The 25,337-nt window shown below is 43.7% G+C and overlaps 1 protein-coding gene across 2 annotated transcripts; it reads right to left on the bottom strand.

Annotated features, from left to right (window-relative positions):
* Positions 1-480: 480 nt before the first annotated feature.
* On the bottom strand, positions 481-21,875 carry UBE2D3 (ubiquitin conjugating enzyme E2 D3). 2 transcript variants are annotated; one of them, XM_082758805.1, is made up of 8 exons: positions 21,479-21,875; positions 8,683-8,746; positions 8,566-8,597; positions 6,040-6,117; positions 5,097-5,202; positions 3,608-3,701; positions 3,055-3,104; positions 481-1,980 (listed from the first exon to the last, which is right to left on the bottom strand). In XM_082758805.1, exons 1-7 carry the CDS (start codon positions 21,500-21,502, stop codon positions 3,056-3,058), a joined length of 447 nt encoding a protein of 148 aa, XP_082614931.1. In that variant the 5' UTR covers positions 21,503-21,875; the 3' UTR covers positions 481-1,980; position 3,055. The 2 variants fall into 2 exon arrangements, with proteins under 2 accessions (XP_082614931.1, XP_082614932.1); XM_082758806.1 differs by lacking the exon at positions 3,055-3,104.
* Positions 21,876-25,337: the final 3,462 nt, after the last annotated feature.

The following is a 25,337-nucleotide window of genomic DNA, read 5'->3' as shown; positions in this document are numbered from 1 at the left end:
CTGCACGAACTGCAGCTTCATCAACAAATCTACAACCACATCATTTCAGTGAGGCATGCACTGTTAAAGACGGCCCAAGTTTCTTAATTTCAAGCCAACTGGACTTCAAAAAGTTCGCTTTCATATTTTAAAACCAGAACAAACCATGTCCAAACTACATGTGCAAATTTTTATAAAAATTAAGGTTTAACATTTATTTTACATCTAGCTTTCCACATCCATGTGGGGACAAGGAATCAGAATGTACATAACTATAAGCAGTGCAAAAGTGGTGCCAGTGCGAAGTCACAGGTGCACAATAAACTGATAGTACAGGACTAGAGAAAATGAAGCTATGGATGTTAAGAATGGAGACCAAAAAAATTAAACAAGGAAAAATATGAAGAGGGCAGGAAAGAGGAGAGCCGGATGTTTAATAATGCCCTTGTTGCTGCAAAGATAAACTAATGGCACAAGACAATGTTTCTTGTAGAACAAAAATCCAATAGCAATGAGTCTTTATTCACGTTTAGTCACCTGACATGAGGAAAGTGTCTGTTGCATTAAAATAGTCATTAATGTAAATGGCAGCATGGCTGAACAAGTCCTTTTCAACGGTAACGAACATCCCACATAGTAAAGTCACTTCAACACAGCCTCATGACAATTCCCACATCAAAACAGTACTTTATTTTATATTTTTTTTTGCCTCATCATTACTCCCACGTTAAGATCTTTCAGCTGTCAAGTGTACAAGGTGAAGAAAAAGGTTCTCAGTCATCAAACACAGGTGCATCAGGAAGTGTCTCCACAATACACCACTTCAGATCTGCTGGGTCCCCAGTCCATCCTTGAACGCTGGGCTCCCAGCACCATGTGTAGCACACTACTAAGGCTACACTACTAGGTTAGCTTATTAATTCTGCATACATCAGGCCGAACAATGTGTCAACCTGCAACAGACTGAGCATTATAACTGAAAATGGCAAAAGATTCACTCTATTGAACTTCACATCATTATTTGATGTTAAACAATGAGGCAAATCCCAACAGTATATACAAAAACCAGCTTTGCTTTTACAAAAGATTTTGTTTCCCATATTGATTAATCCAGGCAGCTAACTCATTGGTTTATGCAACTTTATTGAAGAAAATAAATCAATTACTAGTAGAGCTATTAGTTGATCACTCATCCATTGACAACTTGCATCATTTATTCAGTGCTATATTAAACAGTGTTTTGGAAGACAGATTAACTAATAGCTCCAAGCCTCCTAATAAAATTTAAATGAATTACAAAAATGTTCTTAGACCCTACTTTGGAATACAAGAGATGTTTGACTTCCAATTTCCATTCTCTGTAAAACAAGAACTGGTCATTCCTTTATTGACATGCATAAGATACATCACATTTTCTGTTCTGCTGATGCTATAGATTCAGTACCAATTCTCCAGACACATCAGTTATGAGCAAAAATATATAATAAAACCTCAGTTCTCTAACACTGGAAGGTTTGGAACAAGATGGATGTTGCGACAGCAAAGTTGCTCCTTTGATAGGAGAAAACTGAACATCCATCTCCCCTCCACCCTTTCAGGTGGTATCTTCAGTATCTGTTAGAGCAGTGAGGAATGTTTGTTTTTTAATCTCATAACCAAGTTAGAATGAAGACATTGGCCACATAATACACATGCTCCATTAAGAAAAAATATTCAGAATCTTGGGCAATTGTTCTTGTGTAACTACTTTACAGATTCTAAAAGCAGTTATTGTCCAAAGCTGGAAGAACTAAAGTCTTCTCAGATGAGCATGTGCATGAATGGAAGGAGGTAAACAAAAAAATAAAAAAGATGAGGTCTGATAGGGGAGCAGCCGGATAAGAAAATCAAAAAAGGAACAGTAATTTAAAGTTTATTCCAGCTATAATGCAGGTTATTCTGACTTTAAGGTAGCATCACATGGCATACTTCTGAGTCCATTCCCGAGATATTCTGTTGTACCTGCAAAGAACAACAGGAACTGAGTTACTGCCATCATGAAAATAACAATTTCCTAAAAGGTTAACGATCAGGTATTAAGTCATCCCCATCTCCCTAATCTCTTCACACTAAGAGAAGTCCTTCTGTAATAACATACAGTTAAACTTAAAAAAATAAATAAATAAATTGAAAAAATCCTTCCCTAGACTAACCAGGGTGTCCTTAAATTTATTTGAAACAGTTGAGCTTCAAGGCAAGCAGATTTGCTAGAAATCTCCTGTGAAAAAGTATTCAAGGGGAAGGAACAGAGACCACTTGGAGTAGGAGGGGCAAGGGGAGTGTTTTGTTTAAATATTGTTCTTAGATAAAGATTACAGGGGATCACATGCCATAAGTAAAGATTACTTGGTTAATAATATCATTGGATACAGAATTTATGTCAAAATTCTCATTTTAGAGTAAAACAACAGTTAACTTTCTTCATACTTAATATTCTCTTTCCACATGAACACACCACTGAAACAATTTTTTTTTTTTTAAAAAAAAGATCATAATATCTTTATGTACACTACTTCCACAGGAATTGAGCTGAATTAGTTTATACTTAACTCCATGCTTGTCAGTAAGAAGTTAATTTTCAACTATACAAGCACAACATAATCCCCATACATTTTCCTAGCTTAGAAAATGTAGAAGATGGACACCAGTGAATAACGAACAGTTGAAATTTGGATTGCCCAAATTCATGCATGTGGTCTGATCACAAAGTATTGTGGCCAGGGCATCACTTTTAATGAAATTCTGGCAAAATGTGTGTAAATACTTACCAGAACAGGATAACAAACTGGCTCTAACTTGGTAATTATTTCACACTATCTTTTTTTTTTCCCCCCCACCATGCAAGAGCGGTATCTGTGAGAAAGTAACTAGCCAATACAATTCACACTAACCACAGATCAAGCTGTTAAATATTCAGGTTCAGTAACTGGTACATCCATTATCTGTTAGTTAATCCAGTGCCTTAAAGCATGCAGCACTCAAGTGCTGACAAGCCTCCATTTTGTTAAATGCACCATAATGTGCAGATATTCTTACCCTACAGCATAGCGTATTTCTCTGTCCACTCTCTTGCTAACCTATTGTACCTAATTGGACAAGTATATTTAGCATTAATATATATATAAAACAAACAAAGGCTACTTCATATAACTATCTGTGCAAAACGTTAAAAACACGTCAGGAACAAAAACAGTTGTTTCAACACAGATAGGGAAAAAAAAAAGTTAAGCCTTTTTCAAGAGGAGCTCCAAAATTAAAGTCCAGGCTACTTCTAAAAAGAAAAAAGCACCGAAATAACAAAGCTGTCTTTTCCTCAATCTAAATATATCCTACTTATGCATAGTAAGCCAAGAAATGGGCAACACGTACTTTCAAATACTGTCACACTTGTGGGAAAAAGATAAGTTTCCTTCCCCCTGAACTTCAAAGATTGTTGTTAAGTTATGCACTACCAAGAATAGGTACTTTGACACACAAGTTCTCTCCATCCCAGATTTTCACAAAAGGCTCACTCAATACAATTGCAGTCTGACAAAGCACTCTTCATGAAGTTTGTTAAAATATTGGTCTTACGCAACTCCGTACTTACTTGTCTCTGTCTGTTTTATAGATACGTGCAATCTCTGGCACTAGAGGGTCATCTGGATTTGGATCACATAACAGTGAACAAATGGATAAGAGAACTGTAAAAAAAAAAAATTCTCAATAGCAAAACAGGAGCAATGATCTCAGAAACAATGGAGCACAGTTCTCTGCGTTAGCACAATGTCAGCACGCTAGAGAGTCCAAATAACCTTTTCCTGACACATGGCCAAAATAATTTTGTAGACCGCTTGAAATTAAAAAACAACAACAACAAGAAAAACCCAACAGACTAAGTTAGAAGTAGTTAGAAGTTCCTAAGAATTATTTCCCAACACTTATAATGTTCAGTAAGCATACATGAGAACAGCACTGTTGTTTGTCCCCTGCACTATGATGCAAGGTAGCAGGCAACTAAAGCATATTATTATGCATTCTAATGACCAGCATATTCCATATTTTCAGTTATTAAACCCAGCGTTTATTTATTTATTTTTGGTCGGGCTTATTTTTTTCTCTGTAGCATGGTATGCCCTGATCTGCATTGACTAAATTACATGTGTGTTGTAAGTAAAGGAGTAAGGCTCCTGCAGGCAGCTGTAAAGTCTGCATCCTCTACTCTCACAGCAGCTTTGAAAGAAAAACATAGTAACAACATTAAAATGTAGGGAATCCACATTCAGATCACAAACCTACTCCTCACACAGACAGGAATTACAAGTTCTATAGACAAAGCAGCACTTTGATGGATCATTTTGAAGCCACAGTGACCAGCAGCTTCGAGGAAAAACAAAATTTGATCATCATGAAAACATTTGAGAATTAGATGTTATTTACTGTACTAAAATGAAGAAAGCAACAAAGCTTGTATTGCAGGACAACATCAACTTATCTTGAAGTATATAATCAGTAAGCCGTGTTCAGGAAGTTAACGTAATACAGTGCCAAGGCAGGGCAGCAGAAAGCAACATGTATCAACAACCATTTTCTTTTGTTTACCACAGCCATGTGCCAATATAACTTTACATGGAATTCTGGACAGACTCAGTCAAAAAAACAAAACAACAACAACAAAAAAAAAACAACATTAAGACTTCACTACTAAAAATGGAAGTCATCTTTAAATTGATATGCAAGAGTATTTTTACATGGAGAACAGCAAACATGCAATTCCTCAGCCTTATGTAGTTTCACAAGCCTGCTTCAGTCCAAATGCTGGCAGTTTGCTCTGGGACCACGCTAGTAAGCTCTCCCATGAATATCAGAGCAAATAAGCAGCCAGATAAGGTTGGCTGCTACAGCCATGTAGCAGAAGGTATTTGAAAAAAACAAACCCCCATTTAAAAATGCCGTAAGATATTATCATCAAATTGGTAAAAACACAGGCTACATTAAGTAAGGGAAAATTCAAGAGATGGGCAGAAGCTCAAGACAATCAGAGCTAAAAGCACAGTATTCAACACCAGATGGAAACATTTCTCCTTTGCAAAAGTTACCTTTAGAAATAGTTAAAGCAGGAGACCACTGTGATCTTAGAATATCGAGACAAATGCTGCCATTACTGTTAATATTTGGATGATAGATTCTTGTTGTAAATGCAACCTGCAACAACAAAAAAAATGATACTAAGAACGCGTTTCAGTTTATAGCCACAATGATGTCACCCTCTCTTTTCAGTCAAGCTATTAGTCAACGCCTTTTGCTCTAAAAGAAAAGAATTAAGTAGTTCTACTCCATCGCGGATTCATGGAACAGCAGCCGAGCCACAACCTCTCCATTTCCAACTACCAGGCATTCTACTTCAAACAGAGAGAGGGCAAGTAGGAAGCTGCAATTTAATCACAGGTGTCTGCACCATGATGAAGACACTTAACACAAGTGTTTGAACCATGGCAACACAGCCATTGCAGGGCTAAGGAATCTCAAAGATGATAGTTACTGCCAGCGTGCACCTTAACACTGCCTGGAATTTGGAAGACAGGCTTTTGTTGTAGTTTTACTAGTTGCTTGTCTTATTTTGTAACTACTGCCAAATTCTAACAGGTACCATCACCGCTGATTTCAGGCACTCAGTAAATTAATCTCTGTCCATGGGGTCACGTTTTTACAGAACCCAAACAGCTGTACTGTGAGACCCGACAGCCCCCTCAGCAAGAATTCTGTTACAATAACACAGATCTATTGAGTTTCCCTAACAATCAAGAAAAACAGAAATAAAAACAAGCATAATTCCAAGACAATCAGAATTCACTTATATGAATTTGCTCCTAAGAATATATGCCAACACATTCATTTTAGTGATAGGAAGGCATGTAAGATATTGTAACACATGAAAGAAGCGAGACCTTGACAATATTTGAAGAAAGATGTTGGCATTTTCAATCCTGTCTTTGGTTCCTTAAAGAGTGCTAACATCACAAATGAGAAGTCAACACTTACCTTAGGTGGTTTGAAAGGGTAGTCTGTAGGAAAGTGAATTGTCAAGAAGAATACACCACCCTGATATGGACTGTCATTCTGCCAAAGTAAACAAACAATTCTCCTATTACCATCTTTAGGACAAATTTCACTGAAAATGTTGCTTTTAAATAATGAAACTTATTTAAATGACCAGACTATTTATTCCACCAATGTAATGGACACAGTAAAAACTCAATTACTAGTGATTGAGTGATACTGAACAGATACTGAACAGGTCTCATTCTGGATGGACCTCTGAGTTGATGCTTCAGAGAAAACTTCTCTACCAATCCAAACAGGGCAATGTGACAAAAGCATCCAAGAAGTAAATGGTAACAGAGTGGAAGTCCTCTCTAACAAGTTCAAAAAGGTGAAGTTCTGCATTTGGAGCTGATTTGTTATAACCACCCAACTTGACAGTGGCCAAGGGCCTCCCTCTAGGTTCTATCCTTTGCCTAGGTGTTGCTTAGCCCTCCAAAAAACCTACCCATACACAGCTAGCTCCTTGTTCCTTGGGGTGGAGGGCACAGACAAAGAAAACCCATCAAGATTGAAGTGAATCCTTCCTCCCTTTCTCTAATAAAAATTCACCATGATTGGCTATAGGGGGAACACATTCCCCCTGCTCCATAGAAACAGTTACAGGGATAATTCATTCAGGCTTTAACTATTAGCAGTAAAATAGTATTTGGATTTTTTGAAAAAGCTGATAGGAAGTATGGGAAAAACGTGGTGACTAAATATGGACTGCCTAAGTTACTAATTACAAGAAGAAAGATGTCAGAAGTTTTTACTTGAAACTACAATTAAATTTCCAAAGTGAAGCAAGTATTCTGTTGTTTAACCTGAAGACTACACCACTCTTAATTCCAGGCTCGTGCCTATGAAAAATGTATCTGAGAGAGAGTACGCTTCTGAATAATTTGTAAATTCAACCTTCATATTCCTTGTAAGAACATCTCACCAACGTAAGCGGAAAATAAATCTTTCTTAGCTAAATAAGAGCAAATTAAATTCTGCAACACAAGACAAGGGACTGAAACCTGGAAACACGTAGGGCATATCCTACGCAATCTCTACCCGAAACCTAGCAAAAAAGATGTAACTTCTTGCTGTTGGTCGAGAAATACTCCGTGAGGATGCATTTTAGCAATTGCAGGAGCAAACTCCTCCCAGAATCTGTTAAAACTGAAGATAAACTAATGCAAGCACCCTTACGAAGAAAATCACAGCCTGTATAATATTATATTGCAGAGGGGGAATGCTAAATGATTGGGTACTGCAACCCTCGTCTTTTATTAAAGGCACTAAGCAACACCACGGGAGCACTAAAGCTACCAACACCACACTGTCAGGATATTTCCAAGGCCTGGTTTTGAAACAGGAAAGCAGGCCTTTTTGACTGGCACCACAAAAACCACATGGGGAAAGAAAGGAGCTGTACATTGTTGAACCAGAAGGAGAAGCTAAAAATAATAATCCCGTTTTTTAAATTTGACTGATGTTTAATACCTTACAACCCCACAGATACATAAAATCAAACTGAGTACAGCACAGAAGATACCTTGCATTTCAGACATGAATACAGCTGTTAAACGATTTTATCTTTGAGGCACCTCGTTACAATCAATGAGGACCAGGGACTTGGGAACAGAAAGCCATTTTTTCCAATCAGGTGAACCTCTAATACACAAACTTGCAGTGTTCTACTTAAACCACACTTGCAGATATATAGAGAGCGAGTCTGGGCGATGCCGCATCACCGATATTTAATTCCTGCTCTGTAGCCTCACCAGAAGCATCACTTAAGGGCTCCAGACCTGCTGGCATCTCGTATTGGACTCCTCAAGTTACAAAACGTTTTGTTTCCTAAATATAAATAATCAGCCCTGAGAACTCCAGATGTCAAGTGTTTGTCTTCACTAAAAGCGTAAATGGAAACATTTGCCTTCTTTAACAAGGAAATGGCCTTGTTCAGGTTTCAGATACGTACCATACATTTAACACACACTCTTCTCCTCAGTCATAACCAGAACCTCACAGTGCAGTGACTTTTACCCTCTACTCCCAAAAGCACTCAAGACCTCAGCACATGACACTAGATCAAATAGATTCCCTCATCTGCTCCAAAATCTGCACAAAAGCATCCCAAAGTAATTACTAAAACCAGGATGAGCTCTTACTACAAGCAAAACCCACACTAGATTCAAACAGCAGAAACAATTAAAGGCAACATTTCTAAGTAAAGTGATAACAGCTTACATTGTTCTAGAGATTATTTCAGCTCAAGTATGTGTCCTGGTAAAACGTCACAGCAATGCAATAATCATCAGACTCATTTTTTTTTCCCCCTCCTTCATTCTGTGTTACTGTAAGGAGTATCTCTAGAGCTAAAGCCTGATAATGGGAGTTGAAAAAAAGCAAAGCAAAACAAAAAAACACACAAGTTGTTCCTGAATCAGAACTACTAGTTCAATATTACGTCACAAGAATTAGAATACTTACAGGTCCCATAATTGTGGCTTGCCAATGAAACACTACAAAAGAAAAACTCCGCATTATTATCTAGGCATGGTATGCTTTGAGTTAGTAGAGCAAAACATAAAACTTAAGATTACTTACTGTCATCTCCGACGGGACCTGCTGAACACTGTGCTGGAGGATCACGGGCTAAGTCACTAAGTTCCTTTAAAAAAAAAAAAAAAATCTGCTCAGAGAGGGAACACTAATGAATTCAACAGCCATTTTCACTCAACATCCAACAAAAAGCTTTAACAGTTTTTCCATAAACAAACACAGAAGAACATACAGTAACAACTATTAGCGCCAACAGATCAGTATCAGAAACATCTCTGTAAAAGATGATGACTCCCAAAACTGGCTATGAAGCTGAACAGTTACAAGGACTGCTTTTCCAAATCCATGTCATTACTTTTTGTTCCTGTCAAGACAACCCTGCTGGAGAAGGGACAGAGACAACAGGAGGACGCAGCCTGAAGAGGGCTAAGTCTAACCAGTTTCTGATTGTGATTTTTAATGATCAAGTCTTAGCTAGAGGAGCCTTAAGCTGGAATTGAGAACGCTACTGATTAGTCAGTCTTCATGGCATAAGAAGCACGAAGTGCATAACATCCGGTACTAACATTCAAAACGATGACAACGAGAACAGAACAATGCCAGAAACTCAGTTTCTTTTTCTCCACTACCTCCAGCAGGGATAAATCTTGTGTATAAATCTTGTGTATATTAAAGAAGACAAGAAAGCTGGTAAGTATTGGAACCAGGCAAAATATCTGCATTTTTTAATTTTAAGCTTTATATTTATGATAATTATACCTTTAAAATTCCGAATTGACCGAAATGCAGAAACCAGTCCCCTCCCTCCCTGTTACAGGGGGAATGAAAACAGAAACTTAGAATGGAGGATTCCTTGTCTAGGATCAAGATTGTGGTGATGAATCACTCAAACACATCACTGATTTGTTTAAACACTCCGCAGTTTACTTGACTGGATGGTGTCTTTTAAAATGAAATGTATGCTTTCAGTTGAAGAATGTAAGAGATACCTTCCTTCTTCCCTGCTCAGTTTTGAATCTAAAAATGGCTTCAGGAACTTCTATAAATCTGCACTTGTCAAGGCATCTAGAAGTCACAAGAAAGGGGAAAATCTTCAGTTCCTCTCCCATATATTAGCAGTCGCACACAAGTTATTTTACTACAAGTCCACACAAGCCACTAAAACAAGAACTTTCCATTACATTCTCAGACATTTAAGAAACCCAGGCATCCCTGTTATGTTGGAAATATGCACACTTGGACCAGACAGCTAACAACTCAGCCTAGGAAGAGCCTGATGTATATCCTCTGCGTTTGACAAATTCCGCACTTGATAAAAATGTAGTACATGTAAGCCAACACAAAACGAGGAGAAAAATACATTACTTGGAGCTTGAACACCTTTGTTCTTTCAAACACAGAAAGAGAACACTATTTCAATGTGTAGAAGTCCATAGGTTATATATAAAAACCCTTACTTTTTACAAGTCCCTAAGTCCATATGTTCTTAGACCCGCATTTCACCACCCTACACAGGCCAATTTTCATCACCTTCCCAGTTAACCAGATCTGACTTTTGCACTGGAATGAGATTAGCCTGCAAATTTGAACCGTACCAGTTTTCAAAAGCAATAGCACAGTGAAATTCCTATTACAGTCCATTTCACTGCTGCTGTTACTTCCAAGGGTGGACAACAGCTCCTTCCAGACCACAGTACATCCCTTTACAGGGCGTTCCTCTACCATATAGCACTCCCCACCTATTGCTGGTGTTCCCTGTGAAATCCTTATTTCTGCAAGGAAATATCACTTATTAGGTCCATATATTGTTCAGTAGATTTGCTAAGTTAGATTGGTATCATTCATGTAAAGGCAAAGAAGAAATGTGAAAGAACTTTCAGATTGAAAGTGGTTTATGTTTTTTTTTTTTTCTTAGTTTTCAGGATCTCCAGCTCCTGCACTTAGCAAATCAAAAAGTCCTGTTCATCAGGCTTACTTCTCATCCAAAAGCCTTTCCATTACAAGAATGATCAGTCAATTATTTTCGATACCTGGAAGCAAAAAGTTCCACTGGATTTTTTGTCCCTTTACAGTAAACTGTAGCAACAGAATGAGCAGAAAGACAAGTGTTTGTATTTTAATGTAGCTGTGTAGTTATTACTGGATTATTTGATTTAATCAGGGAAGAATATTGGATCCTATTTTTGGAAAACTGTCATGGGGACTAAGAAGTATGAGAAGGTTCTTTATGCAGTTTATCAAAATTATTAAAATGAGTAGTATGAAGAAGGGCAAGAGAAGACCAGCATAAAAGCGTACTGCTGAAGATATGTACAACAGCCGTGAGAGCTCCTCTAAAGGTACTACTATCTTCAGAGAAACAAGAAGTCAGTACTCAAGATAAAAAGCAGTTGATAAATAAGGTATTCTAACACGTCAGGGAAAAAAAAATTGCTAAGAGTATGCCAATAATCCAAGAAGGAAAGGCAAATAAATAGAATTCCAAGTGTGAGAAAAATATTTAGGAAGTCCCAGTGAAAAAAATCAAAAAGGTGTCAGTACCATTAAGAATAGCGTACAATTAATATTCTGGTCATCCAGACTCAAAATACACGTCCATGGAGAGTTACCTCTCTGAAACATTTGAACTAGCCTGGAGAAGAAGCAAGCAGTGACTCCAATGGGCTAAATAAAGGGCGGTCAGCAGAGTAAAATTTGTAGCAAAGCTCTTTGTTTCAGCAGAGTTTAAAATGTGGGGAAGAAGGGAGGCAGCGGCCAACCAACCGCGGGCAGGTTCTTCCTGCTTGCAGCAGCACCGGCTCTATTTTTACCTCGCCGTTTAAGCGTGTGACACTCGGCATCCACACAAAAGGAGGGAGGCTTTTCTTCGCAGACGGGGAGCAGAAAGTTCTCCCCGTGTGACTTGAAGAAGCGCCTGCTGCCGGATCCAAGGGGCAAACTGGAATAACTGGAAGCTCGGCAAGCAGAGACATATGGGCTGCGACATTCGGAGCGCAGCTGAAGGGCTTCATGCGAGGAAAGGGAGGAGCCTCCCCCCCAAGTCAGCACGGAAAAAACAGACTTGCCTTCTTAGCTTATAGAATAGCCCATCTTGACTGCTACCAGGCAAATGCTGCATCTGGAAGTATTTCTAGAAGCAGAACTAAGCTTGGTAATTGCCATGGGCTGATAGAAGGCAGCTCAGAATTGTTCCCCCGCTTTCACCATTTCTTACCAAGACCATGGGAAGTTCGTCAGACTAAGTAAAATGGTAAAGAAATAAAGTCCCCAGCACTGTTCTGTAAAATATCTGAGCATAAGGGCTTCATGCTGCTCGTGCTGCAGTCCCTCCAGCTTTGCTCCTCCTTGTTCCCGGTCAGTCTCCGCAGTGCTTTCCTCTGTCAAAGGATCCCGAGCTACATCCCAAACATCCTTAGAAATGCCCCAAGTAGAGCCCACGCTTTCCTGGAGTCAGCTGCTGCGGTTTTTCATTTTACAGGTGGCTTAGGAAAAAGAAAAAGCGACGTTCCCAAGACACCAACTCCCAGGGCTTCACACAGAAGTGGCTGCAGCAGGCTGGGCTCAGGGCGACGCGCTGGGATGGATTAGTCTTGGATTACAACCGTGACTCCCAGGCTCTGGCTCTGCCGCAGGTTTCCGGTCCAGCTCCGGCGTATCACCATTCCTGTGCCCCAGTTTCCAAATATAAAGTCGTGATAGTGCCTACCTCGCCACTGGGTGGATTAGTCACCCGGCATTTTACAGATTTAAGCACTATTTAAGGCCCGAGGACCAGCACTGCTGCTGTCAGAGACAACGGCAATGAAGCACGCAGGCCCATCTTTGCACCAGTTTTGGAAAACCGGTGGATAACTGGAAGTGCAGCCACCATACCTGCTCCTGCCACACACCAACCTGCTTCAACACAAATCCAGCACCACGGTGTGCCGCCAGGTTCACCTCAAGTATGCGGTAAATGTAGTTTTTTTGTGGAAAAACAGATGTATTCTGGGCTCATCTGCCCCCTCTCTGTGAATTCAGCAAAACACCAGCCCAAAAATAAACCAGTAGCTTCAAGACAGATATAGTTTAAAAAGCTAAGCGCTTGCTTGTTTTGCACATACGTCACGTAACTAACAGAGTATGTACTACATGCTTCGGCTGATGACGTGAAAGCTTGGCACGTGACTGTGAACGCAGGATCCTGGGCAATACCATAAAACACTAAGTGCCTTTTGTTTTTTTCCCTGACAGAAGAGCTGCTGAAGAACCCTCAAACAATTCCTCTCCGCCAGCTGTTGAGAAAGATTACAGCAGTCATCCGAAGGGTGAAGAACATTTAAAGAATGACGAAGGACGCCTCATCCAAACAGACACGAGCAGGACCACGAAGGGAAGTACTGCGGGCAACTAGTTGCTCTCCTCACGGTTCTTCACAACACTTCTTCACATTTCCAGGCCTTTCAGGTTTCCAAACCCAGTAGCAAACGGCAGCCTGCTGCCCAGGCAAGCTCCCTCCTTGCAAGGCACCAAGCAGAGCCGTCGGTGGCAGCAGCTCCTTCGCTCCCCATTGCTCAGAATTCACGTTCCCTGCAGATCCGCTGCTACATTTTTCTAGTTTAAGCTGGAAATAGCCAGGGCTTATTTTTAATGATAGTAGCAGCTGACTTAAATACAGAGTGGCAGAACATCACTCATCTTCACAGGCATAAATGCCTAGTTAGACTTAATATCGGTTCGTAACACGGTTACTTGTTAAAATCATAAATTGCGGCTTGCTGGATTCTAGTCAAGAGAGCACAATGAGAAGAATGAAGTTTATTTGCCTTAAGTTTCCAGACACTGACTTGTTCTACACGGGAGGGACTGCAAGGTGATATGCAGTTAGATCAGAAGCCTAAAAGAAAAGAAACACCACACATAACAAAACAAAATCACTAAGCCACACAAAAACCAGCATTTGAGTGCTCGTCTAATATAGTCTGTCATAAACAGGACAGCTCGAATAACTAAGCATCCAAAAATTCACTCCATTAGTCTTTACTCATTAGCTCACAGCTGAAAACAGCTTTAAAAAAGAAAGGATTGGAAGCAGCTATAAAGGGAGGGGAAGAACATTTAAGCCTGTTTGAAGATTAAGAAGTGTCAGCCAGCAAAGAACTACTGCTTTATCCCACACACCTGCATTTGCAACATTCGTTTCAGCATGAAAATTAATTATCCCTGGAAGCAGAAAATAACCGTTTGAAAAAAAGAGTCTGAATGTGGATTTTTAAGCTGAATACGACGACACTGGCACAACACACGAGTGTAGCCACCAGAAAACTATCCATTTCGAACAGACCGACCTGATGGCTAACGCTTAAAAATACGGATACAAACTACGTATAATGACAGTGCATAATACAAAAGGATGTAGGCTGTTGTTTACGGAAAACCGAGGGCCAGAGAGCAGAGTGCTTCTTCACAAACCCAAGCCACTATGGCCAGGAACGTAAGGCTTGGGATCATCTCCATCCTGATTATTTCGCTTGTTCTAATTTTCAGGGTGTCATCTCCATAGTATAAAACCTCTCAGGCAACCCACTGCATCTTGGTTGTACAACGTGTAGCAACAATATGATGATTATGTCTTAAAAAACAGACACTGAAATATCCAGGTTTTAAACCGAGCAGTCGAAGGAAATGCCAAACTGCCGTGCAGCTGTAATTAAGTCACTTTGTGTGCCTGGACTGATGCAAACTACTCGGATGACTACCTGCTATCTCGCCAGAGAACCTGCCTTTCAGCACCCAGACCTTTGTGAAAGGGGCTATTGTCTACAGCTCTTCTCACCTGCTCTGAAATTTGGAAGGTGTACAATGTAGGCAATGGTCTCCAGCAAATTTCACTGTTACAACAGCTAAAATATCACTCTGTTCTACTCCAGCCTTTCCCAGAGCTCACCTCTGTAGCTGGACAGATCTGACTGGAAAAGGAGGTCACTCACCAAAAAGGCATTCAGCACAAACTCAAAAAAGGTGGCAGCAAATCCTACAGTTGTGCTTTGGACTCAGAAATATGGCTTGTTTCCCCACAAGTAACCAAAACCCACAGCAGCTGTCTTAGTCAAGATGAAGAAAATCTGACTGCTTCACACACACCAATTCTGGGCTATTACAACAACAACCGTCCTCCGAAAATCACAGGGTTACAAAAACACAAATGCACATCAGCACAGGATGAAGACTGAACACTGCCTAAAATATTCGGAAGGGAAGAATGTGGTGTGCAGTTCGGGTTCACTTCCTGCTCGTTCAGTGATAACTGGGGGGTTTTAATTCTGCCATTCCCGAGCTTCTGAGGGCTGGATCCTGACACTTGACATACTTTCACTTACAAGCTTCCCCTGTGAGAACCACAGATCGTCGGTTCTGCAACAGAGCAGCACCCAGACACGAAGGCACGCGGTGGAAACCGGCCACAAGAGAAGTGAGAGGCACACAGCTAAACGAAGCAGAACGGCTGGGGAACGAAGGGGCAGCTTACATTCAGCATCAACTCAGAATGATACACTTGGAAAAAACAAACAAATTTAAAAAAAACTACATTCAAAGCGAGGCATAGTTAGGCACAGAATCAGCTCACGCTGAGCCAACGATGTAAAAAAATTCCCAAGCTGTTCCCGAGGTGAACTGCAGATGCTCTCACAGTTCAGCTCCAGCTCAGCTACCCAGAGAATATTGGTGTCCAGAAGGGTCTTTAAGAGCAGAAGAGGGGAAAAAAACTAACAAGCGGGGTTTAAAAGAGTATTTAAACAGACTGGGACCACCACATTGAACTGGGGGAACAGATGGGGGGCGTTGCTTATCTGGCACATCATCGTTCAGGGGATTCTCCTCTGCTACACAGGGAAAGGACAAATGAAAACCGAGTCCAAAAGGAAAAACAAAGTTTGCAGTCATCCGATTTACAGCACTGCCTGGCGTAATTACTTGGATAGGCGAGCAAAGGTTGGGAAATACAGCCTGAGAGCGGGGCACTCGTGTTTACCAGGAACACGAAGACGACGGAAGCGACGAGCACCGGGCCAACCTCAGCCCAGGTTGGAGAGGAAACTCCCCATAAAACAGCCGAGAGCTCAGCACAGCCCTCGTGCCCCCCTCCACCACCACGACCTACACCACTCGAGCATCCGCCCTCAGTTCAGCCTCAAACTCTGGTGGCCAGATGCTCGGGGAAAGGATTAAACTTTCGTCTCCTTCCTTTTTTTTTTTTTTTTCTCTAGGCCCTAACATTTGCAAAGCAGCCTGACATCCTCCCTTCTCTCTTTCTTAACACCAGAATAAAAATCATCACAATTACAGTGAGACCTTGAAGATGCCTAACCTACCACACATCTCATAGGAGCGATGTTCAGAACAAAGGCTTCCTATAATCAAAATTTTAATATTGAAGCTAACTATTGTGCATCAATATGCACTGAACAATGTTTAAAAAAAACCCTTTCCGTTTAGCTTTCAGTCCTGAAACCTACAATGCCCATTTTTCAGTAAACCCTGTCTACACCGAAGTGTTTGATGAATAGTTGCCGAAGGCATAAAGGCTAATTTAAACTTGTAAATGTAATTTTAACTAATTTTTTGCATGGCTTCCCTTGCACAACCTACCACATTTAACGTAACGGATCAGCGCCCCATAAAAAGTCCACCGATGAGAAAGTTTAGATTTAAAACATTTAAAAAAAAAAAAACAAAAAAAAAAGCAAAAAGAGCCTTCAGTAGTTCCTGTTTAGAGTTTGAAGGATTAAACGTAGGTTCAAGAAGTTCCCAAAACTATCCAGCTTGTGCAACTCAACATTGTTTAAGGCTCTCTACCGTTAAAGCCAACTTGACAGACACAATTATGTTTAGGAACGCGCTGCTGACTGCGCTCCTATATACATTATCCCAGCTGCTCTCGTTTCGTACCCTGGCTAGTTTATTTTTTCCTGCACGTCCTACCGGCCGATTCCTACAGCACGTCAGTCACAGGAGAAAACACACGCCTGTACCTCAGCCGTTTCGATGCAGAGTGTGTTAGTGTGAACTACCAACCGAGGTCAGCTTATACTGGGGTTTCAGCCCTGATGTTGGAGCACAAGGCACGTGTTCCCACCTGCCAGCTCTGATGCACAGGGAGGGACCCGTAGGAGAACAGAGGGCGGGCAGTTAAAGCAGCAAAACCATCCTATCCACAGCAGAAAGGCTTATTTGACGTTGTGTATCGATGCCCTGATCCGAATTAGAGAGGCGCTACCCCTGCCACCGCTCCTTACCAGCTGCCAGCCGAGGCCAAGGAGCTCCATCCTCTCTCCCTCCTTACTCAGCTTGACCCAGGTCTGCCAGGAAAACACCCACTGGCAGGGGAGCATGCCAGGCTGGAGAGGTGGCCTCTGCAAGGCACGGAGATGCCTTTGGCAGGAGGCAGATCGCTGCTGCGTGTTCAGCAGCTGCTGCTACAGCTGTTTGTATCCCACCCGGCCATGCAGCAGCGCGAAGGAAGGCATTAGCGCTCCGGAGCTGCTCACGGAGCAGGGAGGCAGCTGAAGGGAGCTCGTTTTGCAGAGCTGTGCCTCAGCTCTCCTGCAGAAGAAGAAACTCGTGTAGGGAGTAATACCCAAAGCGTTGGCTTCCTTTCAAAAAACAGATCTTTAAGAGCTGGAATGATCGTAAAGAAAACGCTGGCTAGACAACCTTTTACCCGGCGCATTATCCCACCCAAATCCTTCAACAGACCAGAAGTCTGTTTTTAAGGTATGCAAGAAGTACTCATCTAATGGATTATTGATCCCCGAAGTCCTGTAAATTACCTAAGCGAGATTACAACCCCGATTCCAGCGCGCACACTTCAAGACCTATGCTGACCGGCAACTTGTCTCACAAGCGCAGAGCCCAATTAACGGGAGAAACCTTCAAGTTCCTGCAGCTCAAACTTCCTAGGTATGGAAGCATTCATTTTCCACTCCAGGAAAGGAAAAAAAAAAAAAAAAAAGATCAGTTCTTAGAGCACACTCAGGGCCTTATAGGAAGTGCTGTACTTGAATATGGGTGTCAAACCTACCCAATTAAGAAGCATTATTTCCATTTTAATAACAGTCAGTTTGTAGGATAAATGTCACTTTGACTATTCAAGCAAGCCAAATCTTAAACAGAATTTACGCGGTGACAGCTTCCAGGTGATGCTGAGTAATTTTGCTCTGTTTCTCAAACAAAACACCGAAGGTGTTCAACACTCGCTCCTCCCAAACGCTCCATCCTGAAATGTCAGGACTCAAAATCCCCCGCTGCCCTCTGGCTACCCGTGACCCTTCCAACCACCGAGCGCCAAGGCCCCGCGGCGTTACCTACCTGACACAAGACTCATCTATTTTGAGTACCCCTGGACAGGCTGAGGTGAATTAACACAAGTATTAAAAAGGTAACACAAGACACAGCGTGCATTCACAAACGTTTAAAGCATTTGAACTAATCTCACATCAACTGCATTTCATGAGCTAATTGACCTCAACTTCCTGAGCCCCTGAACAAATTCAGACTTATTTCTAGACATTCACGCAAAGTGCAAGATCAATCCCCTAAGTTCAAGGTATTTAATGATTTTGAATGAGCACAGCAAATCAAGACGGCCTGCAAAAATAAAGTCATGCAGGTTTCACCCAGCAAAGCCTAATTCCAAACAGTCAGCTTTTCTAGATAGGCCCACTTTTAATTTTTTATCCTAAGTTGAAAACAAACAAGTGGTAATTTCAAACAAATGTAACAAGCAGGTTTTATAACATTTCAACTGAATTGCCTCTACGCAAGTTACACCTTCGGTTCAAGTGATGCAGATTTTTGTGCTGCCTTCATCCCAGCACACTGCATCCCATCTCCTAAAAATATGATGAATGCCTCCAGGGTTCGTAGCATTTCTTATTTTGAGCATTTAGAGGAGGGCAGCGGGGGGGAGCACAGCTGCAATTAAATATACATCTAGGAATAGTGCTGGAGGCTGTAACCTTGAGGAAAACTGTTATTTAGTCTCCACTCTACGCCTGCCAACAGAAGCCTCCTATGTGTACTTACGTAGCAGTAAAAGGTTTTGCCACCTCCAGCTTCCAGGATGCCTGCTCCGCTTAATTTTTCCCTAATAACATCCCCTGACATCACGATGCTGGCTTGCACCGCCTTTCCCCAAACGGACACGAAAGGCGGCAGGCACAAGTTTTCCGAAGGATTTCGCCGACGAGACGCTCCGTGCACGCATCCCCACCTCCTGCATTTATTCTATTTTTAGGCCTTCCACACCGCTTCGCCCTAACGGATGTACACAGCAGTGATAAAACGGATGCCTGCCGATGACGTCACCTCCCCGAGTTTTTCCCCGTTTCACGCGCTCCCGGCCCCGCACTCCAGTGTGAAAGTTTCCCCTCGACGGAGATGTGATGCTGTTTGAACCCAGGCGCCAGCGCTGCAGCGGCCACGGGATGCTAATTTAGCGGCTACCGCTCAACAAGCACGCAGCGAGCATTTACGTACAAGCTCATAAACAGATGCTCATTCGTTCCACTGCCCTTGTGCTTATTTGGGGAAAAAAAAAAATAAAAATCATCCTCCTCGGGGAAGGAACCCACGTCTTAATTTTAGCTGTTTCCCATTATTCCGTGGCAAAAGCCGTTTATTGGCACAATAAAACAACTGCCACTCTTTCGCAAAGCGAGCCGTGTCAATAAAGCCGAGTTTTGCCGATCGAATGCAGGCCACCCTCGGGGCAGACGGCACAGATGCGAGGATGAGATCCAGCATAACGTCATCTTCCTGGGACTGGCTGTGTACCTGACGGCTCCTGCAGCTGGAAGAGCTCAGTGCAGCACGTTCCAGAAGCAGGTAACCCAACGCACAACACACGAGCACTCATGTGCTTTCGTTTCCAAGTCAGAAAGCCGACTTTGCTAGCTCGGCAGCACTCTGAAGGTGCTACATACTTCAGGTTACATCTACACACGCTAATTTTATTCATCCATGGATAATGAAGGATTTTATTTTACCCAGAACACAAGGCCATAAAGAAGAAGTGGGTCAGAGACCCTGAAAACGCCTTCCCAGTATGTTTGGGATGTCATCGGCTGCAGGAGACAATGAGTTCCAGCCCTGACAGGTAATGCCAGGAGTCAGACTAAACCAGCTACGTGTGATTACAATGTTGTGAGGTCCTGGTCTCTCTTTAGCCTGCTCTGATCTAGTGCCAACTACGTACTGCAAGGAAGCAGAGTTTCAAGGTCTGATCTGTGACCTTACTATAGGAAGACAGGGGATCCCAGATCACCGGTGTCACAGGGCCATTCCCTGGCTTTACAGGTCGGTAAGACTAAAATCCCAATTCAAAACAGCCTCGTCATGAAATCGGTCCTTCTATTTTTGGATTTCAGCCTCAATCCGAGCAAACGCTTTTATCAGAAACCACGCTGAAGGAGAAAGCGCCTCGCAAGCACTGGTTTCAGCCTGGCTGCTCATCACCATTTTGACTTTCCAGGCCGGCGAAAACAAAATCGAAACCGTAAACCCCCATGTGAATTTGGAAGCATATCTTGTAGCGGGGTGATGAAATAGATTAAAAATAGCACCTTACGAAAAAAAAAAAAAAAAAAGGGACAACAACAAAACAAACAAACAAGCACGAATCCTAAACTCCGGCACAGGGTGAGCGAAGCAGCTCGCTGCTCCTGTAGAGCGTGAGGATTAATGCAGGCCTGGAAACCGCACACAACAGGCCCGAACCGTGAAGCCGGGCGGGTGGGTTATCGATTCCCAAGTTCGGACGAATCGTTTCAAGGCTTTTCCAAGGCTTCGACCACCAAGCCCGGTGGCTGCAGGGAGGGTTTGCCTCCCTCCACAGCACAACCACCCCCCCCTGCGCTTTTAACCGTGCGTTCTCACCTGCGGCGCCCGGCTGCAGTTTCATAAGCAGGAGCTGATGACAAAGCAGAGCAGGGAGTATCCCAACCGAGCCCCGAGCCCGGCGATAGCCCTGTGAGGAGGGCAGGGAGGCGGCGGGGCTGTGGCAGCAGCAGCCCCCGGGCGCCCTGAGGTGCCGGGACACGGCGCCTTTCTGCCATCTTGCTGAGGGGAGGGGGGGGGGGGGTGTTAAAAGGGGCCTTTCCCGTCAGCGGGCAGCGCTTTAAACTTCCCTCCCCTCCACTTTATTTTTTTTTTTTTCCCCTTTTTTCGTTTCGTTTTGTTTTTGTGGTGTTTTGTTATTATTTTTTTTTTTTTTCCTTTTTCCCTTCCCGCTCGCGCTGCGAAAGCCGCGATTGTGCAACGCGGCTTCCGTGAGGCCGAGGGTATGGGGTGAGGGGGGGGGGTTGTGGGGTGTGTGTGTGAGGAGGGGGGGGAGAGATAAAGGGAAAAAGGGCTCGGGGGGAGCCGCGGAGGAGCCTCCCCGGGGCTGCGGGAGCCCGGTGAGGGCCCGGCCCGGCCCCGCCGCCATCTTACGATGCGGGGAACAAGTTCCGCGCCGCGGGGGGGAGGAGAAGGAAAAGAGGGGGGGTGGGGGAGCCGCTCCCCGGCCCCACGGAGCCCCCGGTGGGGCTGACACCGGGCTGGCCCCGCTGCTGCTCGGCCTCGGAGCCGGGCTGGGATCCTCACGGCTTGCGGGGCCGAGCCGGGCTGGGCTCACCCCTAAACACACACACACACCAACACCCCAACACCGCGGTCCCAGCCGTGCTAGGTGCCCTCCCCCTAAAAACCCTGATCAGCGAGGGTTGTGGCGCAGCCGGCTAAATAAAAAAATATATCATGATAATAACGATGATAATTAATAATTAATTAAAAGGGAAGGGGGGGGGCACGGCCTCCTCACCTTGTTGATGCGTTTCAGCGCCATTGTGTGCGAGTGCCGCCGCCGCCGCCGGGCCCGTCCGTGCGCCGCGGTGATTCCGGAGCGAGGAGGAGGAGGAGGAGGAGGAGGAGGAGGAGGAGGAGGAGGAAGGCGGGCAGGGGGAGGGGGCAGCCGCGCCGCTCCGCTCCTTCCTCCGGAAGCTGGCCGAGGGGGGCGCCCGAGATGGAGCGCCCGGAGCCGGGGCTGCCTGCGGGCGGCGGGGCCGTGCGCCGGGAGGAGGCCGGGGCTGGGGCTGAGGATGAGGAAGATGAAGAAGAGGAGGAGGAGGAAGGAGCCGCGAGGCGCCGGCCGCGCTCCGCCGCCGCTCAGCCTGGACCGGCCGCCGGGAGCGGAGGGGAGGGGAGGGCAGGGGGCGGGGCCCCCCCGCTGGCTCCGCCCACTGGGCGTGGCCTCCGGTGAGAGGCGGGGCGGGGAAGGGCGGGTCCGCCGAGGCGCCCGCTCTCCGCCCCTGCCCCTGTGTGTTCCCGCGGGGGCGGTCTCGCGAGAGTTCGCCCCGCAGCCCGGCGCGGCTGATGACGGCGGGGCCCCGCCCGGCCGCCGCCCTGCCCCGGCGTGGCTGCGCGCACACAAAATGGCGGCCGCCGGGTCTACGCGGCTGCGCTGGGGCGGGCGGGCGGTATCCCTCCGCCGCCTCTCTCTCTCCGCGCTGCCGTCTCCTTCCGCGGAGCGCCTCAGAGCGCTGCCCCTGCTGAGGGGGCGACCGGGGGCAGCGGGGCCCCGAGATACGGAGGGGGGGGGGTGTAGGGGAGGCGGCACGCTCAGCCCGTCTGCGTTCTTCCTACATTTTTTTTGTATTTTTTTCTGTTGTAATCTACGTTTTCTGCTTATCGCTTCAATTGTATTAAATACCACAGTCAGGAAATGGAGCCCCGACTACTGCGTTAATATTCCTGTTGTCCTAATCAAGAGTACTGCAGAAAAACACCTTGCTGGTCCTTGCCCCAGTCTGGATTAAGGATATTTTTACTGCTCCAAATCTTCAGTACATCTTCCTTTCTGTCACAGACATTTCCTCTCTCTTAAATTGCTTATAAACTTCCTGAACTTCTTTATTGTCATCTCAGAAAACCGGGGTACCTAGCAACGTTTCAGTTCCACATCTTTTAATTATTATTTGAGACTAATAACCTCTCTATTAAGACTCTAGATCTCCCTTAACATTATCATTTTGCAGTACAATTTAAGGAATAAAGCACAAACATGCTGCTGAGAGTGTGTAGTTTTCCCTGCTAATAGGTAATAATTAACAAATTGATGATGGGTATTGTTAATTTGGTAAATCAGGTTTTGTTTACCTGCATTTCAGCAGTTACATGTTAAAATCAGTATCTCTGTATTTAGTATAGTTCTTGGTTATAGCTGTTCCTCAGACACAGGTTTGCATACATCACTTCAGTATTCCTTTTTAGAGAAACACTTTGTGGTGCTTAATGGTCATTTTTTCAAACAAACACATCAGTTTAAATGCCATTAAATACAATTGGGACAATAGATTAAAAATAACGATTTGTTTAGGTATGAAAACCAAGTGTAGGTACAGTGCTGGGACAACTTCTGCGAGTCACGGCACACAGCCCTGCCTGGAGAATGTCATGCTTTTCACCCTCATCTCCTTTTCCTCAAACTGCAGGGTGAAAACTGTGTGTTTTCCCCTCAGTTTTGGGATATTAATAACCTCAAATAAATATTTTACTTCAATAGGAATACCCACGATGTGGCACACACCCAGGTTTCTCACCTTTACCATACGCAGTAGGTGTACTGCATGCTACTTGCACAGATCCCTCATATTAAAAATGCAAAATGCAAGAGGCTTAGATGAGGGTTGCTGAAGATGGGTGTTGCAACTTACTGTGCAACTGCCCGGTCTATTTGGGTTTGTTTCGTTTTAATTTGATTTTTGAAGCTAATCCTCAGAAGTGGCTGAATGGAGGTATTACCATGCCCAATCCTTGTGTGCCAGTGGAGCAAGGTTAGGTTTTCTGACGTTTATTATGCAAAATAGCTCAGTAGATGTGGCATGGTAATGAATGGTTTGCAAAAATACCGGGAATAGCCTACTTGACTCAAATTCTCTCCCTAAATTTTGTTTGTTTGTTTTTTAAGTGCAGCATTACAGGGCCCAGTGCAGCCAAATGGTCAGTACCCTCTGAGGGCTGATTGTGCCAGCCCCTCTCAGCTGTTTCATGATGTTCCAGCAGTGCAAGCACGAATGGAGACCGCCTTGATATATTGTTATAGCACTTTTCTCAGAATGGAGAGGACTCGAGGGAAAAGCAGCCCAGCCTTAGTTAAGTGTAGCTGGCTTGCACATCAGTGTTAAATTTTCACTTCTGCTTGCTTTAGACCAGCCATTTTTACGCTTCTCCCATGCTACCTGTCTCCAAAACAGGTGGATCAACCGAGCACCCAAGGCTTCGAGCAGCATTCCATATGCAACACTTCATATAGCTGAGAGGAAAGAGGAAAATGTCTTCCTTTTCAGGAAAATAAAAAATTACTTTAAAAAAAGAAAGCCACCCTTCTCATTAGTGCATCCCGTAGCTCATTATTAGTTTCTGTTTGGAAGAGACAAAACACAACAGCTTCTGCTGCTGGAAAACAAAGCACTAAGAAGATGAAAAACAACAACAGCTTCTCCCTGTTTGCACGTATTACCAGGCCTCAATTTTCTCTTCAGCATCCTGTCCAACTTGTTTTTCCTTTAATTATCATAAATCGAGGTTGCAAGTCAAATCCCTCTTCAGTCTGAGCAAATCTCACCTTATTGGGGACCCATTTGATTCGGCGGAGACTGTGAGGAATAAGATCACAGGGGAAAGCTGATAAAATAAGATCGTTCGATCACCTATTTTTAATGCAACAAATTGAAAAAAAAAAAAAAAAAAAAAGACTGAGCTTGCCAACCCGAGTGCTGCCATTACATGACAGTGGAAGAAAAACAGGTTTGGGGATGTCACTGGGTTCCATCTGATCCGTGTTTTAAATACCGAAGGCCAGCAGCCCTTCCCGTATAGCTGGGGGCTTCTCCCCTTCAAGAAGGATGGCAAGGTCACAGCTCCAGCCTTCGTAGCATGTGCTCAGCTCCCAGCTGCTACCTCCAGGGCCATTTCTTCACTTTCTGTTGGGAAGACGTGGTAAAACCCTTTCACATCTGGAGTCCAGCCCAAGGTCAATGTGTTAGGCAGCAGTTACCTTTCTAAGGAATACAAGATCAAAGATCCAGCCTGGCAACTCTTCATCTTGCATTATTTCTTCAACAGCTTCTCTGACATCCTCACTGAAACAATTTCCCAGCTATCCCACATGTTCCCTTTGTATAGCAGGGCTTTCTGTCTCACTGCTAGGTCATGGGGCAAAGCACAATAAGCTATTTTAAGGTTTTGCTGCTATATGCAGGGAGATGTCAGATCTAACATTTAGGTCCACATGCAAGTCTCGGTGAAAAGCTTGAGCACTTTATTGAAGAATAGCATGCTGAGGGCTCAGAGCTCACACAACGCCGTGTGGGATTCACAAGAATTTAAAATACTTCAGCACCTTACACCAAGATCAACAGACTCCACAAAATCTTTTGGCCTTCAGGATTTTGCTTAGCACTTCATTGTTTAGGACTTCTTTAGTCTTGTAGTGACAACATTTTTTTTTTTTTTCAGGGGAAGATTTTTCTCTTCTCCTGAAATCCTTAGGAGAAGCAAGAGCTATTTTACAAGCAGAAAGTTTTGACAACATAAAGTTCATCATGTTATTTTCACAGACTTAAACAACTGAATGTCTGAAAACTGCTACAGGATATTTATTAGTATTCACAGATTTATTT

The sequence above is a fragment of the Aythya marila genome (genome assembly GCF_965140915.1).
Source record: "Aythya marila genome assembly, chromosome: 4".
In the NCBI taxonomy this organism is placed as follows: Eukaryota; Metazoa; Chordata; class Aves; order Anseriformes; family Anatidae; genus Aythya; species Aythya marila.
The sequence above is the reverse complement of the archived record's forward strand: the minus strand, read 5'-3'. Positions and strand labels throughout refer to the sequence as shown.